The following is an 18167-nucleotide window of genomic DNA, read 5'->3' as shown; positions in this document are numbered from 1 at the left end:
ACTGTTTTTATTTTGCATTTAGTTATGTATTTAATTATTTATTTGAGAATTTATTAATACTTATGTAATTTTTTGTCCTTCATACAGAACAACAGTTTTAAATGAGGCTGCTTCCATCACGGTGTGTTCAGGTGCCGGTCGGAGGGGGGCGCTGCTCAGCTCTTCACGTCTCAGACAAGCGCCTGAGTCCCGCTGAAGAAGCAGCAGCAGCAGCAGCAGCAGAGCCGGTTAGCAGGTGGCTAACGTGAAGCTACAGCTAACGTGATGTCTACAGCCTCTAAGGTGGTCCTCGGGCTCTCTGTGGTTCTGACTGTAGGCACCGTGGCTGGCGTTCACCTCAAACAGACCTGGGACCGACAGGTACACCGGGAGGAACCGGGCCAGAGCTAAAGCTAACAGTTAGCAGGGGACAGCGGGGTTAGCGGAGCGGGAGGTCACAGGAAGTTAACGGACTATCTGATCGTTTAAAGCTAAAATCTGACGGTGTTCGGTGTTTAACGGAGAAGCTGCAGCCTCGTAACGTTTACCGTGCTGAGCTCAGTCCGATAACGTTAGCTGCTCAAACTGAAAACACCGAAAACGGTCCTCAGTCAGGCTAAACGGCGGGTTAATCACATCCGGTAAGACTTCAAAATAAAGTCTTTGACAGTAGTTTTCTTCATGAATCTAATCGAAGCACAGCTGTTTACCTTGTTTTCAGGTGATTCCACAAACTAATTACTCCACACACAGACTGTAAAAGAACCTATACATTAATTTCATAATCAGGAGCTCTATTGTTTTAATTCTTATTATTCGTTCTTTCTCATTTTTCTCTGTTAAAAGTCTTCATGCAGCAAAGAACATAAGAGCAAATCACGACTCCAACACTGACACAGACCTGCCTGAAGGTGGTGCTGTAATAATGACGTTTACCTTTTCTTGAGAGCGGCTTCCATCATGTTCATCTTCCAAGTCTTTACTCAGATGGTCTTCTAATAAAAGTGTCAAATCTTCCATCATTTTCAGAAATGATAAAGTGAAACAAAAGAAACGGAGGCCGTGGGTCTGTTTTGAAATTAAACATTTTTAAACGTCTGTCTTTGAATTCAATTTTACAAAAATGCTCATGAATCAAAACAGGCTTCAGTGATTGTGAGCATCCATTCACAAGCTTGGTGCTAGCTCCACTGTGCAGTCTTGGGATGTTCTGCCTCTAGGGGGCGACACAAAGGCGAAAAATTTACTTTTTTCTTTGCTAAGTGTTTGTGAACAGAAATCCATCTGACCTAGAAACATGAAAACTGGCAAGTGGGCTGTAAATTCCACAAACTACTCAGGCACATGTAATGACCCTCAATGACCTCAAGGTGACGCCTAAAGCTGTTTCCTGTCTGAACTGATGACCTCTGCTGCAGCTCTACTGCAACATGTCCATGACCTTGTTATAAAACTAAGCCCTGTCAGCCACAAGTGTCACTTTATTTTGAAGGAGAGGGCAGTGTTTCCTGCTTCATGTTGACTTGACTGAGTCCATGTTCATGTGAAGTAATCAGAAAACTTGTGCTGTGTTTTAGTCTGGTGCGTTGGTGGCTCACCTGTTTACTCTGGTCCAGGAGGGGGCGGGGCGTTTACTCTAGGTCTGTGATTGGATGTTTACTCGTGTGTCTCGTGGTCAGCGTCTCCACGAGGGAGTGGTCCGGGATCTGGAGCGGTGGGAGAAGAAGAAGGAGAACCTGAGGAGGTTGGAGGAGCAGAAGATTCTGACCCGACACCTGAAGGAGGAGAGACAACGCAGAGAGGCGGAGCTCCATCCGCAGGACCACCACTGACACAGGTACATACCCACACACCTGCTCACCTGTGGTGTGGTCCTGTGACGTCCCTGACCGTCCCTGTGTTCACCTGTCCAGGTGTGAGGCCCAGTGATGGACAGTAGCAGCGAGCAGCTGGGCGGGGCCGAGGACGAGGCGGCGTGCACGTCAGCCTCCGAGGGTCTGGAGGAGGGGGAGGTAGAGGGGGAGACGCTGCTGATCGTGGAGTCGGAGGATCAGGGGTCAGTGGATCTGTCACATGACCAGAGCGGAGACTCTCTGACCAGCGACGTGGGCGAGGAGGCCGACGGGGGCTGGGCATGCGAGGACATGTCCTTCTACTGCGACCGCTGCCACAGGTGGATACCTGCAGGTGAGAGTGTGTAATCACAGTCAGACTTTACCAACACTTACAACAAACAAACAAACAACAAAACATAAACAATATTCAGTTATAGAACTTACCTGCAGGTGTCAGCGTTTCATTCATGGTTCACACGATGTTGCTTATAATTAACAACTCCGCCTCTTTCACATGAACACACTCGTACCTGGACAGGTAAACCAGAGTCAACTGAGCCAGGTGATCAGGTCAATGTTAGGTTCAGTCAAGCCAGATAACAGAAAGTTATCCTGGGTGCGTTGAATTTGATTCGTAGTTCAGGCCTCAGGTGTGTACAGGTGTGTACAGGTGTGTACAGGTGTGTACAGGTGAGCAGGGCCTCAGTGTCAGTGTCTCTGTTTGTCTTCAGCTCAGCTCCGTGGTGAACAGCCCAGCTACCTGAAGGGAGACAACTTCTTCAAATTCATCTGCTCCGACTGTTCAGAGGACGGAAAGGAGAGCTTCGAGAGGATGAGACTCACCTGGCAGCAGGTACACAGCATCTGTCCACATCTGTTTCCCTCTGTCTACATCTGTTCCCCGCTGTCTACATCTGTCCACATCTGTTCCCCTCCGTCCACCTCTGTCCACATCTGGTCCCCTCAGTCCACCTCTGGCTACTTCTGTCCACATCTGTTCCCCTCCGTCCACCTCTGTCCACATCTGGTCCCCTCAGTCCACCTCTGGCTACTTCTGTCCACATCTGTTCCCCTCCGTCCACCTCTGTCCACATCTGGTCCCCTCAGTCCACCTCTGGCTACTTCTGTCCACATCTGTTCCCCTCCGTCCACCTCTGTCCACATCTGGTCCCCTCAGTCCACCTCTGGCTACTTCTGTCCACATCTGTTCCCCTCCGTCCACCTCTGTCCACATCTGGTCCCCTCAGTCCACCTCTGGCTACTTCTGTCCACATCTGTTCCCCTCCGTCCACCTCTGTCCACATCTGGTCCCCTCAGTCCACCTCTGGCTACTTCTGTCCACATCTGTTCCCCTCCGTCCACCTCTGTCCACATCTGGTCCCCTCAGTCCACCTCTGGCTACTTCTGTCCACATCTGTTCCCCTCCGTCCACCTCTGTCCACATCTGGTCCCCTCAGTCCACCTCTGGCTACTTCTGTCCACATCTGTTCCCCTCCGTCCACCTCTGTCCACATCTGGTCCCCTCAGTCCACCTCTGGCTACTTCTGTCCACATCTGTTCCCCTCCGTCCACCTCTGTCCACATCTGGTCCCCTCAGTCCACCTCTGGCTACTTCTGTCCACATCTGTTCCCCTCCGTCCACCTCTGTCCACATCTGGTCCCCTCAGTCCACCTCTGGCTACTTCTGTCCACATCTGTTCCCCTCCGTCCACCTCTGTCCACATCTGGTCCCCTCAGTCCACCTCTGGCTACTTCTGTCCACATCTGTTCCCCTCCGTCCACCTCTGTCCACATCTGGTCCCCTCAGTCCACCTCTGGCTACTTCTGTCCACATCTGTTCCCCTCCGTCCACCTCTGTCCACATCTGGTCCCCTCAGTCCACCTCTGGCTACTTCTGTCCACATCTGTTCCCCTCCGTCCACCTCTGTCCACATCTGGTCCCCTCAGTCCACCTCTGGCTACTTCTGTCCACATCTGTTCCCCTCCGTCCACCTCTGTCCACATCTGGTCCCCTCAGTCCACCTCTGGCTACTTCTGTCCACATCTGTTCCCCTCCGTCCACCTCTGTCCACATCTGGTCCCCTCAGTCCACCTCTGGCTACTTCTGTCCACATCTGTTCCCCTCCGTCCACCTCTGTCCACATCTGGTCCCCTCAGTCCACCTCTGGCTACTTCTGTCCACATCTGTTCCCCTCCGTCCACCTCTGTCCACATCTGGTCCCCTCAGTCCACCTCTGGCTACTTCTGTCCACATCTGTTCCCCTCCGTCCACCTCTGTCCACATCTGGTCCCCTCAGTCCACCTCTGGCTACTTCTGTCCACATCTGTTCCCCTCCGTCCACCTCTGTCCACATCTGGTCCCCTCAGTCCACCTCTGGCTACTTCTGTCCACATCTGTTCCCCTCCGTCCACCTCTGTCCACATCTGGTCCCCTCAGTCCACCTCTGGCTACTTCTGTCCACATCTGTTCCCCTCCGTCCACCTCTGTCCACATCTGGTCCCCTCAGTCCACCTCTGGCTACTTCTGTCCACATCTGTTCCCCTCCGTCCACCTCTGTCCACATCTGGTCCCCTCAGTCCACCTCTGGCTACTTCTGTCCACATCTGTTCCCCTCCGTCCACCTCTGTCCACATCTGGTCCCCTCAGTCCACCTCTGGCTACTTCTGTCCACATCTGTTCCCCTCCGTCCACCTCTGTCCACATCTGGTCCCCTCAGTCCACCTCTGGCTACTTCTGTCCACATCTGTTCCCCTCCGTCCACCTCTGTCCACATCTGGTCCCCTCAGTCCACCTCTGGCTACTTCTGTCCACATCTGTTCCCCTCCGTCCACCTCTGTCCACATCTGGTCCCCTCAGTCCACCTCTGGCTACTTCTGTCCACATCTGTTCCCCTCCGTCCACCTCTGTCCACATCTGGTCCCCTCAGTCCACCTCTGGCTACTTCTGTCCACATCTGTTCCCCTCCGTCCACCTCTGTCCACATCTGGTCCCCTCAGTCCACCTCTGGCTACTTCTGTCCACATCTGTTCCCCTCCGTCCACCTCTGTCCACATCTGGTCCCCTCAGTCCACCTCTGGCTACTTCTGTCCACATCTGTTCCCCTCCGTCCACCTCTGTCCACATCTGGTCCCCTCAGTCCACCTCTGGCTACTTCTGTCCACATCTGTTCCCCTCCGTCCACCTCTGTCCACATCTGTCCATATCTGTCGACCCTTACTCCCGCACTGTCACCTGTTTCTATATTTAAACATTCTAAATATATGAGAAATAAATATAATTATAAATATATTATAAACGATTATAGATATATTACTAATAATCATAAATACATGATAAATAATTATAAATAAACTATAAACGTATTATAAATGTCAGACTGTTGATCAGATTTATAGATTCCACACAGATGAAAGACTTTTTAAAAGCAGATGAATCATTGATGTAGAGAATCATCAGTGTCTCTGATTGGCTGTTCCTCCTCTGATCAGTCATGTGATCAGTTGGGGTGTCAATATGAGGAAGTGATAAATGTGTGATGTTTGGTTCTTATGCTTGTGTGTGTGTGTGTGTGTGTGTGTGTGTGTGTGTGTGTGTGTGTGTGTGTCAGGTTGTGATGTTGGCTATGTACAACTTGTCTCTGGAGGGAACCGGTCGTCAGGGTTACTTCAGGTGGAAGGAGGACATCTGTGCCTTTATTGGTCGACACTGGAACTTCCTGTTGGGAACCAGGTGAGTTTTAAACACACCTGTGTTGTTGTTGTTGACCTGGTGTTTCACTCTGCGAGTGTGTGACCTCATCGTTTCCTAAGGTCTCAGTTTCTGACGACAACACGACCCCAGAGATTTCAAAATAAAACTCTGGACTTTTATTAAACTCCGGAGGTGACGTGACCTCTGACCCTGTGACTGTGACTCTGCAGGAAGAAGACGTCGACCTGGTGGAGCACGGTGGCCGGCTGTCTGTCGGTCGGCAGTCCCACCTTCTTCCGCTCAGGTGCGCAGGAGTTCGGAGAACCCGGCTGGTGGAAGCTGGTCCAGAACAGACCTCCGACCCTGAGACCAGAGGTGGACAAGTCCACCACCAAGACGAAAGGTGAGGGTCTGTGTCTCTCAGGTCAAAGGTGTCATGTCACCGCAGCAGGCGAGTTAAACAGAGCTATGTGTTGCAGCCTCCAAACCCGCCATGGACCCGATCATCACCGTGGAGGGTCTGAGGAAGCGCGGCGCCAGAAACCCCGTGGAGAACGCCATGCAGCTGAAGGAGAAGCGCTCTCGCACACAGGAGGCTAAAGACATCCGGCGGGCGCAGAAGGAGGCGGTGGGCGGCTACACTGACCGCAGCGCCTCCTCCACGCCCGTCAAACTGGGCGGAGGTCGCAGCGGGACCGCCGGGCGCCGCCCTGACCTCGTCCTGGAGAAAGGTGAGGTCATTGATTTCTCCTCCCTCAGCTCTTCAGACCGTACGCCGCTCACCAGCCCGTCGCCGTCGCCTTCACCCGACTTCTCCGCCCCGGGCACGCCGGCGTCTCACTCAGCTACACCCAGCCTACTTTCAGAGGCGGACCTCATCCCTGACGCCATGCCGCCCCAGGCACTGTTCCACGGTGAGTCACAGTCTGACACGTCCAGCTGTTCTGTGTTTGAACATGATGTGACCTCTGCCCTCTGCCCCGCCTCCAGACGACGAGGAGATGGAGACAGAGGGGATGATCGACCCAGGGATGGAGTACATCCCTCCTCCCAGCGCCACCCTTGTTGCCCGTAAGAAGCTCCGCCCACTACCACCTCACATCAAGCGTGAAGCAGAGAGCGAGGACGACGAAGGACGCGAGCGAGAGGACGACTTCGAGGAGTCAGTGGGTCGGAGTGACGGTCCGTCTCTCTCTGCGGGGGGGTGTGTTGGCGCCGGAGGGCCCGAGCGTAGGAGGATAACTCACCCTGAGAAAGCCGACGGAGGCGTCTCCCACAGTCCTCGCCACGCCCCCCTCACTCTGTACGAGGAGAGGATGCTGCTGCGCCGGCTGGACGCCTGCCCACTCGCCTTAGCCGTCACGCCGCAGGCCAAACGCCTCCACAGGAAGCTGCTGGTCCGCCAGGCCAAAAGGCAAAGAGGGCTCCCCCTGCTGGACATCGACCGGGCCGTCAGCGCCACCCTCAGTCTGGTGGGAGGGATCTACGGTGCGCAGGAGGTGGGGGCACTGCTGGGAGGCGGAGTCATGGGGAAATACTGCACCAACAGCCAGGAGCTGCGTATTCTCGATCGATTCCAGGTACCTCAGATTACATCACACAGAGGGGGTGTGGCCTCATTCTCTGCTCAGGACGCCATTCCTCCTCCACTGTTTATCTTTACATAGAACAGCTGTTTGCCGCCGTATCGTTGTTTATAATTAGTGTCTGAAAGAAACTGCTCTTCTTCTTCTTCTTCCTCGTAAATGTTGTGGTTTTTATTCCTCCACGCCGCCGGCAGTCAGAGCGGCAGCCATTTTGTTTTCCACGTGTCCGTCTCATTCTCATGGACACGATATCTCATTAACACCCCGAGGGAAGTTCTACAAGTTTCACCTGGAGTCAACTTTGACCTGATTAGATTGTGGTGGTCAAAGGTCAAAGGTCACAGTGACCTTAGAAAACATTTTGTAGCCATTACTCAAGACTTGTGTCTGACTCTGGATAAACAGGGTGTACCTGTAGTAGTGTGAGCGGTGGAGGGATACGACCAGGAGGAGGCGACTATAGTCAGGTGTGTTGATCCTCTGACGTCTCTGTGAATGTGTGTGTGCAGACCAACCTCTCCGGCAGGAGGGGGCGCCACCTGAACTCCGTGTCCTTCTGGCATCGACTCATGGGAGCGGAAGGAAGTCTGGACCAGAGCATCAAGAGTCCGTACACGTCCCGCATCCTCAAACCCTTCATCAGGTACAACTGACGGGCTCAGGGCCCACCCACAAGTACTGTGGTATCAGTAGTACTACAGTAGTACCAGTAGTACCAGTAGTATTAGTAGTACTACAGTAGTACCAGTATGAGTTGTGTGCCTGTCCTTCAGGAGGGACTATGAGAGTCGCCCGGTGAAGCTGCGGTTGCTGGCAGAGATCAGGGCGTATCCTCACAGGGCGGAGCCTGACTGGGTCCCTGAGGCCGACGCCCCCATCGACTACTGCTATGTCCGCCCAAACCACATCCCCTCCGTCAACGCCATGTGTCACGACAGCTTCTGGCCAGGTAACACACACACTTCCTTCTACTCACCGTCAACCGTCCAACCACGAGTCAGTCCCTCCTAACCTGCCTCTGATTGCCCCCCCCCCCTCCAGGTGTGGACCTGTCCGAGTGTCTGCAGTACCCGGACTTCAGCGTGGTCGTCCTCTATAAGAAGGTGGTGGTTGGCTTCGGTTTCATGGTGCCGGACGTGAAGTACAATGAGGCGTACATCTCCTTCCTGCTGGTGCACCCTGAGTGGAGGAGAGCCGGCATCGGCACCTTCATGATCTACCACCTCATCCAGGTCAGAGGTCAACACAGGGGCCGACTCCTGAGGGGGGGGGACTGATCTGTGGTTGGTACTAGCTCCTGATTGGTCAGAATTAAAACAGAAGCAGCTGCAGCAGTGAGCGCACCTGTCGTGTTTGAATGTCTTTGATTGAGTCATTGAACTTGTTCTCAGTGTGTAGCTGTCCACTAATGATGATGTCACACTGCTACCTACTGGCCCTGTTTTTGGTAACTGCGTATTAGCGAACACAGCTAGCAACACAGAGGTTGGAGGTGACGTCATGAAGGAGCGTGGGATCATGGGAGTTGTAGTTTGGATTCCTTCAGTGTCAGTGGTTCAGGTGAGTCTGAGCGACGCTGTACGGAGGACAGAGACTCAGAGAAGAGCTGCAGCTGAGGTTGATGCTAACCTTTGTTCTGACTGTTTCTCTGATCGCTCATGAACCAGACGTTCAGCAGGTTTTTACCAGCAGCTGAACGATCCACAGAGGAGTCCTCCTCTCCACAACAAACACACCAGGAGTCCAATAACCTGTTGAGTTGACCTCAGGTAACCTTGGTTATCAGGTGAGACCAGGTGAGCTGCACAGGTTCAGTAAGGTGAGACCCTTGTCTCTGTGTCTTTCAGACGTGTATGGGGAAGGACGTGACGCTCCACGTGTCGGCCAGTAATCCCGCCATGCTGCTGTACCAGAAGTTTGGCTTCAAAGCCGAGGAGTACATCCTGGACTTCTACGATAAATACTATCCTGTTGACAGCGCCGAGTGCCGCCACGCCTTCTTCCTCCGGCTGAGGCGCTGAGACGACCACGCCGCACCTTCGCCTCATGTTTCAAATGAACAGAACGACCGGTCCAGGAGCGTGGGTCAGTGATGCTGCAGGAGACCGGGACCCGGCGGCTGCTGATGGTGATGATGATGTTTGAGGACCAGTAACTGTAAGAGACAGTAGAACATGAGCGCCTGATGATGTCATCAACTCTTCTTCTTCAGTTTCCGGTTGAACATCGTGTGAATGTTTGTGAGTTTATTAACCCTCTGAGGTCTGAGGAGAGTTTCTCCATTTCTACATAATTTCTTTGAAACTTTTCTTTGATGAAACATGATTGTGTTTATCTCAGCTCTTCTTCTTGTCGCAGAGCGAAGAGATCTTTGTTCCCAAATGCTGAAAACTTGAAGCCTGGTTTTTGAAATTCTTCAAACGAACCTTTTTTTACTGACGTGGACGAGTTTGTTGTGAGTTCACCAAAGTCTTAGGTTCATAAAAACAGAATCAAAGATGAATGGATAATAAATGCCGAATGTGAAAGTCTGTGATGTCACTGAGCTGTAGTTGTTGTCTGTCACTCGGACGTTTGAGGCTGTGAGTCACGTGACATCTGAGAGTGAAAGTAGAGTCGACAGATTCACGCCGTAGTTCTACTGTACCCCCCCCTCCCCCCACCTCCCCCCTCAGAGGGTTCAACTTCATGTTTTCTCTGTGTCATTCAGCAGTTTCTCCAAAGGGGGGGGGGCAGCGGCTGTTGGTGTGATGAACAGCCCCTCCTGCTGGTGAAGAGCTGCAGCTGCTTGTGTCTGATTTTAAGGTTTTACATGAAAAAGTGTCCATTAAAATAAAATACAACAGATAAAACTCTGAGCTGCTGATTATTCACATCATTAATACAATACTAAATTAATTTAGATTCTCACTGGTCAAACTGTCACACCTGAGAGGAGTCCTGTTTCCTCTGTGTGAACATGAGTCTGCCATTAAACCACAGAAGAAGAAGAGGTCATGAGGCCAGCACTGAGGATGGAGAACATGATGTGAGGAAGGTTCAGCCTCCTCCTCATCGCTCCACACAGCTGGTGATGTAGATGTGTGAAGATCAACAACTGATTCAGTTGTTTTTGTCACATGACGTCTGGAGTCATGTGACCAGTGAACTGTTGACAATGTTGATGAGATGTAGTTGAAACTACAGAATAAATAAAGATGGCTGTCGCCTCTGTGACGTCACCCACAGGTTTCTAAAGCTCAGAGTGAGCTGCTCCACTGTCGCCATCTTGGCAGTATCTGACTCTGCCCCTAACTCCCAGCTAATCCGAACATGGTCAAAGAGGAGGGGCCTGTGGAGCCGTTTTGTGACAAGCATACGCTCACCCACCTGTCACTCAGAGGCCACGCCCTCAATCCTCCATAACTTCAGTCCTTAATAAAATGTAAACAGGTGAGTTATATAAACAGGTGAGTTCTATAAACAGGTGTCATGAAGGAGGAAATTAGCTCTAGAGACCAAAACAGTTTTTGTACCAGGCTGTAAACATGTTTATTTCTGCTGTAAAGTTGGACATTTTAACATGGGAGTCTATGGGGACTGACTCACTGTTGGAGCCAGACTCTAGTGGCCATTAGAGGAACTGCAGCTGCTGGTTTCAGTCTGGAGGTTGAGGGTTTAAATCCTGTAAACTGACCTGAAGTTTATCATGTTTCACTCTCTGATTTCAAGGCGGATGGAAACAACAGAGCTCAGTGAACACACACTGCCTTTCATTTAGGAACAGATCAAACACTGACCCAGTGAAGACCAGCAACACACACTGACACCTGATGGTCTGAAGGTCTGAGGGTCTGATGGTTCAGGGTCTGAAGGTCTGATGGTTCAGGGTCTGATGGTCTGAAGGTCTGAAGGTCTGAGGGTTCAGGGTCTGATGGTTCAGGGTCTGAAGGTCTGAGGGTTCAGGGTCTGATGGTCTGAGGGTTCAGGGTCTGAAGGTCTGAGGGTTCAGGGTCTGATGGTCTGAAGGTCTGATGGTTCAGGGTCTGAAGGTCTGATGGTTCAGGGTCTGATGGTCTGAAGGTCTGAGGGTTCAGGGTCTGATGGTCTGAAGGTCTGATGGTTCAGGGTCTGAAGGTCTGGATGGTTTCAGGGTCCAATGTCGAGGTCGAAGGTCTGAGGGTTCAGGTTCTGATGGTGGCTGAAAAGGTCTGATGGTTCAGGGTCTGAAGGTCTGATGGTTCAGGGTCTGATGGTCTGAAGGTCTGAAGGTCTGAGGGTTCAGGGTCTGATGGTTCAGGGTCTGGTTCTCTGGATGAAGCAGTAACCGGGTCAGAGCTTCAGATGAAACCCAGTGAGGCTCCTTCAGCTCAGTCTGTTCCTCAGACGTCCAGGTTCAGTTTGGGTTTTCTCAGTTTGCCCAGTAATTCCAGTCCGGTCCGAGCAGCCAGCAGAGACGCCATGTTGTTACAGCCGGAGCTCACCGCCACGTCATACGCTGTCTGACCGGCGGCATTCCTCCGCTTCACACTGGCCCTGCAGCTGAAGGGAGAGAGAGAGAGACACACACACACACACACACACACACACACACACACACACACACTTCTTCAGACTCTGAAGTTTAAAGTTTTTTTCTCAACTAAAGGTTTAACACAGGTGAGTCGTACCTAAGCAGAACCTCTGCACACTGCAGACCTTCAGAGCCCAGAGCTGCAGCTTCATGCAGAGCTGTGTTCTTCATCCTGAGGAAGAGGAGGAGATTCATCATGTTACATCATCAGCACAGACATGACATCACATGACATCACATGACATCACGACAGGTTGTCCGTCTCATTCTCATGGACGTGACATCTCAGTAACACCTTGATGGAACTTCTTCACATCTGGCACAAACATTCACCTGGACTCAAGGAATAACTGACCGGTGGGTCAAAGGTCACTATGACCTCACAAAACAGGTTTTGGCTATGACTCAAGAATTAATTCATTAATTATGAGACAGTTTAACTCAAACATCAGGATAAAATGAAGTGATGACATTTTATATCAAAAGGTCAAAGGGCAACTTCACTGTGACATCATAATGGAGAGACTGTGACCGTGTTTCCTGTGTGGAGGAAACAACTGCGAGGTGGGAAATCTAACTGACAGTCGCATGGTTTAGTAATGAGACAGAGAATCCTGGTCCTGGACCAGGTCTCAGTGCTGGTCCTGGACCTGATGGATGATGGTCGTCTTACTGTCCGGACTGCTGCTCCACGTCAGCTCCTCTCTGCACCAGAACAGGAAGTACATCACAGTGCCCGTTCACTACGGCAACAGCCAAGGCGTGTCGTCCATTGCTGCCGCAGCAGGAGGGATCCGCCCCCTGGTGGTCGACAAACAAACAATGGTCAGAGTAAACTACGTCAGGTGATCCAGAGGAAGCTGTTGATTGGCTGCAGAGACTCTTACCTGATCCAGGAGCTGCTGGATGACGCTGATCTGACCTCGACCTGGACCCAGCTCCTTCAGCAGCTGACTGTCCTTCACCTGCAACCAGGACATCCAATCAGAGAGGAGCTATACTGAACAGGAAGTGAGATAGCAGCAGAGGCGTGGCCTCCTTCAGGTGAGTTTAGATCCAGATCCAGATCTAAATGACTCCCCAGCAGCTGGTGCAGGTTCTTACCGGAGGTTTGGGCGTCAGGTTTGGTCTGGGGGGTTTCATCACACTTGTGGACGCATCACTTCCTGTTAATAAAACCACAGAGGAACAACAACTGACCCCAGACTACAGACACGTTTCTAATGAACTGATGAGCTGAGAACAAAGTGACTGGAGGAGTGAACAGGACAGGAAACTAGCGTTAGCATGTTAGCTTTAATCTGGACTCAGACTGATTCCTGTTCAGCAAATTTCAAAACTTAAAAGATGGCCGCCATTTCTGGCACAGTAAACATGTTTTACGACAGAATTTTACCCATGGGACAGATCTCTATGATTATATAATGTAATCCCGTGTTTTAGACGATGAGGACGTGAATTCACAACTGTTAAATTTCAACTTCAACATGTCAGGAAAAATTTTGCCTAAAACACAACGTGTTTACAAACCATTTGTTATGAGTGATGAACCAAAAGTTCTGTTAAGAGTCAACCTGCAAGCTCGCTAGGCTAACTCGCTAGCGCTAGGCTAGTTAGCGAGCTTTTTTTTGTGAGGAACATTTTTGCTGAAATATACTTTCTTTGATTTTTTACAGTGTACTAAATTCTCCTTCTACATTGTTAAAATGATTTCACACCTGGATCATTCATATGAGAAAATAGTCAAGGAACTTATTACAAAAAATAACATTTCCTTGGAAGAAATGGCGGCCATCTTGAACTTGAAGTGGCTAACACATTTAGCATTTGTATTCACATTTGAAAGATTTCCCTCAAATATGCAGTTATCTGCTGCACTACACTGTCTCTACAGGTATGAAACAGTGTATTTACAGTATATTTACAGTGTATTTACAGTGTATTTACAGTATATCTACAGTGTATTTACAGTGTATCTACAGTGTATCTACAGTGTATTTACAGTATATTAACAGTATATTTACAGTATATTTACAGTATATTAACAGTGTATTTACAGTATATTTACAGTATATTTACAGTATATCTACGGTGTATCTACAGTATATTTACAGTGTATTTAGTGTATCTACAGTGTATTTACAGTATATTTACAGTGTATCTACAGTGTATTTACAGTATATTTACAGTATATTTACAGTGTATTTACAGTGTATCTACAGTGTATCTACAGTGTATTTACAGTATATTTACAGTATATTTACAGTGTATCTACAGTGTATTTACAGTATATTTACAGTGTATTTACAGTGTATCTACAGTATATTTACAGTGTATTTACAGTGTATCTACAGTGTATCTACAGTATATTTACAGTGTATCTACAGCGTCTGTACCAACCTTTCTTACTGCTGCTGTCGGAGAATCGTTCTGTGACGCTGCTCAGAGTCTCAGTCCGACCTGCAGGTGCTGATCTCGGACGGGTACCTGCTGGACCTGCACCGTCACCTTCAGGACCCACCTGAGACCAAACCTGCTGTCAGTCACCTGAACTTCACTGAAGAGATGTTTCAGTCAGACTCCAGGTGTTCAACTCACCTGCTTCTCTTCTCGTGCGGCCGACACAAAGCTGACGGTCAGACTGACTTCATAACCATCTTCTTGAACCACAGCAGAGACCATCTGAAGGTGGAGAAGACACAACACGTCAGCTGACACACAGGAGCACCTGCACCTGCTCAGGTGAGTCTGATGCCTAATCAACTTCTCACAGACGTCGTTATCAATCAATTTAATGGCAGTTCATTTATCCCACAGGTGAGGTGCAGGTGATGTACAGGTGATGTACAGGTGAGGTGTGGCGTACCCGGCCCAGACGAGGCTCTCCCAGCAGAGTCCTGAAGGGGGCATTGTTCTGAGCATAACTCCTCAGGTGAGCACAAACATGATCCACCTGCTTCCTCCAGTAACCTGAACACATCAATGACAAGTAGTATCAGTAGTAGTAGTAGTATTATTAGTGTTAGTATTAGTAGTAGTAGTAGTAGTAGTAGTACACTGTACCACTGCCCGGGCTGATGGCGGTCAGTAGCGGTTGACGGACTCTGGTCGCCTGCTGTCTGCTGAGCTGTAGCGCCCTCTGCTGGTCTTTCTTTTGGAGCTCAGTGGCTGATGGATAATAGAGTCCAACAGTCTGCGTGTACTGATCAGCAGTGGGCGGGGTTACCTTCACAGTGGGTGTGGGGTCAGATGAAGGCGTGGCCTGCCAGATGGCATCATGGGAGGTCGAGGCTGAAGCCTGATCACACACACAAACATGACAGCCTGTTATTGTGTGATAAACTAGATTATGACTTGTGTGAACGGCGTGATGTCAGTGGGGCATCATACCTGGCTGGGGGCGGTGCCCCTGACAGTCCGTGTGATGTCACTACAGGAAGTGGGTGATGGTGCTTCCAGGTAGACGCCACAGGCTGCGCAGTAGAAGGCATACGGGTGTCCACTCGCTCCACATCGCCCACACGTCACACAGCTCGCTGCATGACCAGGCTACAGACACGCATCACATCACTACAGAGCCACAGTGATTCACTGCTAACATTAGCTTAGCACAAAACCTGGAAGCATGAGGAAACAACCTCAACACAAAACTCAACTACAGAAGAACTGAAAATCTAAACTGTTCATTTTCAGTTCCAACAATCACAATAATCAGCCATTTCAAGCTAGTTAGTGCTAGGTGTGTTCACGTAAGTGTTCAGGTGAGAGTTCAGGTGTGAGTTCAGATGAGTGTTCAGGTGAGAGTTCAGGTGAGTGTTCAGATGAGTGTTCAGGTGAGAGTTCAGGTGAGAGTTCAGGTGTGTGTTCAGATGAGTGTTCAGGTGAGTGTTCAGGTGAGAGTTCAGATGAGTGTTCAGGTGAGTGTTCAGATGAGTGTTCAGGTGTGAGTGTTCAGGTGAGTGTTCAGGTGTGAGTTCAGGTGTGAGTTCAGATGAGTGTTCAGGTGAGAGTTCAGGTGTGAGTTCAGATGAGTGTTCAGGTGAGTGTTCAGGTGAGACTTCAGGTGTGTGTTCAGATGAGTGTTCAGGTGAGTGTTCAGGTGTGAGTGTTCAGGTGTGAGTTCAGATGAGTGTTCAGGTGAGTGTTCAGGTGAGAGTTCAGGTGTGTGTTCAGATGAGTGTTCAGGTGAGTGTTCAGGTGTGAGTGTTCAGGTGTGAGTTCAGATGAGTGTTCAGGTGTGTGTTCAGATGAGTGTTCAGGTGAGAGTTCAGGTGTGAGTTCAGATGAGTGTTCAGGTGAGTGTTCAGGTGTGAGTGTTCAGGTGAGTGTTCAGGTGAGTGTTCAGGTGAGAGTTCAGGTGTGTGTTCAGATGAGTGTTCAGGTTAGTGTTCAGATGAGTGTTCAGGTGAGAGTTCAGGTGAGAGTTCAGGTGTGAGTTCAGATGAGTGTTCAGGTGTGTGTTCAGATGAGAGTTCAGGTGTGAGTTCAAGTTTGTGTTCAGGTGTGAGTTCAGGTTTGTGTTCAGGTGTGTGTTCACGTAATTGTTCAGGTGTGTGTTCAGGTGTGTGTTTACCTTGGAGCCGCACCAGTCGCAGTATCTGGCATCCCTGTGGTTTATACGTTTACACCTGGAGCAGGACAACATCCTGCTGTCAGCTGATGGGACAGAGGGGGTGTCGTTACCCACACACACCTGCAGCAACACACGCACACAAACACGCACACAGGGAAATAAAAGGTTGAATATCTAAATATCTACAGATGAATCAGTGTGTGTGTGTGTGTGTGTGTGTGTGTGTGTGTGTGTGTGTATGTGTGTGTGTGTGTGTGTGTGTGTTACCGGCTGCAGGCGGCTCTCACAGGTCAGACAGTTGGTGATGTGAGCTGGATTCCCACTTCCACAGCAAACACACACCACATGATCCTACACACACACACACACACACACACACACACACACACACACACACACACACACACACACACGAAGAAAGTCAAAATATCACAAAAGAATTTGAAAATTTTTGTTTTTAAATTTATGGTTGTAACATAAGAATAAGATTTTATTTCATATGTGTATGTGTGTGTGTGTGTGTATGTGTGTGTGTGTGTGTGTGTGTACCTGCAGTGTGAGTCTGGCCTGTGGTTGTAGTTGTTGTTGGACGGAGGCTTCACAGATCAAACAGGTGTGAGTGTTGACGGGAACCACAGTGTTACAGAACGCACAGAGAACCTTCTGAGAACAGAGCACACACACGAGACCAGTGATGACCCAGGACATTCTCATCTGTGTGCAGGTGTGTGTACAAGTGTGTGTAGTACCTGTCCTCCCTCAGCAGGGGGCAGTCTCTGTTCAGGTAACGGAGGAACGACAGCGCCACACTGAGCACAGAACCGAGCAAACGGGTCTGTAGGACGGAAACTCAGACACTGAGCGCACCTGCAAACAGTTAGACAGACAGACAGGTATAGAGACAGACAGGTACAGAGACAGACAGACAGGTACAGAGACAGACACAGACAGACAGAGAGACAGGTACAGAGAAAAAGCTCAGGTGAAGCTACAGGTGCATCAGTGCAGGTTCATCCTCTGATGCTGAAGACTATGAGGCCAAAGTATGTGGACAACTCTGTCCACATACTTGTGTGTGTTTGGTCCTAAGATATTGAGACTAACAGACGTCAGTGTCAGGTACCTCAGGAAGTCGGTGTCCCGTTGGATTCTGGACGTGTGTGTGCTGCTCAGCTGCTTCAGCACACCTGAACTCTGATAGACAGGAAACACATCAAAATAAAAGTCCTCAGACGTGTGTCACGGCAGAGTGGTGTTAGCTTGACTGAGGCGATGAAGGTTGGTTTGTTTACCACTGCCTGGGAACGTTGGGAGGAACCGGACTGGGCTGTGGTGGTCGGAGAACCCAGTCGACTGTTCAGGAAACGAGGACCTGATAGAGGAGAACCGTTTCCCATCATCCTCGGCTCTGAATACAGATGAGAGGACAGTGTGAAGTGAGAACACACACCTGGTCTGAGAGGTTTTTACTACTGCTACTGCTACTGCTACTACTACTACTACTGCTGCTACTACTACTACTGCTGCTGCTACTACTGCTGCTGCTGCTGCTGCTACTACTACTGCTACTACTGCTACTACTACTACTGCTGCTACTGCTACTACTACTACTGCTACTGCTACTGCTACTACTACTACTGCTGCTACTGCTACTACTACTACTGCTGCTACTACTACTACTACTGCTACTGCTACTACTGCTGCTGCTGCTACTGCTACTACTACTACTACTGCTACTGCTACTACTACTACTGCTGCTACTGCTGCTACTGCTACTACTACTACTGCTACTGCTACTGCTGCTGCTGCTGCTGCTACTACTACTACTGCTACTACTACTGCTACTACTACTGCTGCTACTACTACTACTGCTGCTACTACTACTACTGCTGCTACTACTATTGCTGCTACTACTACTACTGCTGCTGCTACTACTGCTGCTGCTGCTGCT

At 49.9% G+C, this 18167-nt stretch overlaps 3 protein-coding genes and 1 long non-coding RNA gene across 4 annotated transcripts in view; 3 read left to right on the top strand and 1 right to left on the bottom strand.

Moving 5' to 3' along the window:
- The first annotated feature begins 200 nt into the window (after window positions 1–200).
- pet117 (PET117 homolog) lies at window positions 201–1812 on the top strand. The gene is made up of 2 exons (XM_022766764.1): window positions 201–360; window positions 1659–1812. Exons 1-2 carry the CDS (start codon window positions 265–267, stop codon window positions 1809–1811), a joined length of 249 nt encoding a protein of 82 aa, XP_022622485.1. The 5' UTR covers window positions 201–264; the 3' UTR covers window position 1812.
- An 83-nt stretch (window positions 1813–1895) lies between these two features.
- On the top strand, window positions 1896–9744 carry kat14 (lysine acetyltransferase 14). The gene is made up of 10 exons (XM_022766762.1): window positions 1896–2166; window positions 2546–2667; window positions 5423–5544; window positions 5736–5908; window positions 5985–6419; window positions 6496–7085; window positions 7601–7734; window positions 7865–8040; window positions 8133–8323; window positions 8939–9744. Exons 1-10 carry the CDS (start codon window positions 1908–1910, stop codon window positions 9110–9112), a joined length of 2376 nt encoding a protein of 791 aa, XP_022622483.1. The 5' UTR covers window positions 1896–1907; the 3' UTR covers window positions 9113–9744.
- Window positions 9745–10663: 919 nt separating this feature from the next.
- On the top strand, window positions 10664–11343 carry LOC111237595. Its single transcript, XR_002665776.1, has 3 exons — window positions 10664–10922; window positions 11100–11207; window positions 11303–11343. It is a non-coding gene; the product is annotated as an uncharacterized LOC111237595 (long non-coding RNA).
- A 91-nt stretch (window positions 11344–11434) lies between these two features.
- dzank1 (double zinc ribbon and ankyrin repeat domains 1) overlaps window positions 11435–18167 on the bottom strand; it is an 8282-nt gene continuing 1549 nt past the window's right edge. Inside the window, exons 5-20 of the mRNA XM_022766742.1 lie at window positions 17509–17624; window positions 17340–17410; window positions 16966–17083; window positions 16766–16879; window positions 16484–16567; window positions 16217–16336; window positions 15034–15192; window positions 14707–14941; window positions 14510–14613; window positions 14242–14325; window positions 14044–14164; window positions 12748–12809; window positions 12531–12608; window positions 12317–12444; window positions 11741–11815; window positions 11435–11612 (exon numbers count right to left, since the gene is read on the bottom strand). Of these exons, the coding sequence (XP_022622463.1) occupies window positions 11453–11612; window positions 11741–11815; window positions 12317–12444; window positions 12531–12608; window positions 12748–12809; window positions 14044–14164; window positions 14242–14325; window positions 14510–14613; window positions 14707–14941; window positions 15034–15192; window positions 16217–16336; window positions 16484–16567; window positions 16766–16879; window positions 16966–17083; window positions 17340–17410; window positions 17509–17624 (1829 nt within the window). The 3' untranslated portion in view covers window positions 11435–11452. The remainder of the gene's footprint in view (window positions 11613–11740; window positions 11816–12316; window positions 12445–12530; window positions 12609–12747; window positions 12810–14043; window positions 14165–14241; window positions 14326–14509; window positions 14614–14706; window positions 14942–15033; window positions 15193–16216; window positions 16337–16483; window positions 16568–16765; window positions 16880–16965; window positions 17084–17339; window positions 17411–17508; window positions 17625–18167) is intronic.

Source organism: Seriola dumerili, unplaced genomic scaffold (genome assembly GCF_002260705.1).
Source record: "Seriola dumerili isolate Sdu_G_001 unplaced genomic scaffold, Sdu_1.0 BDQW01001001.1, whole genome shotgun sequence".
NCBI classification, from domain to species: domain Eukaryota; kingdom Metazoa; phylum Chordata; class Actinopteri; order Carangiformes; family Carangidae; genus Seriola; species Seriola dumerili.
This window is presented reverse-complemented; position numbering and strand designations above follow the sequence as displayed.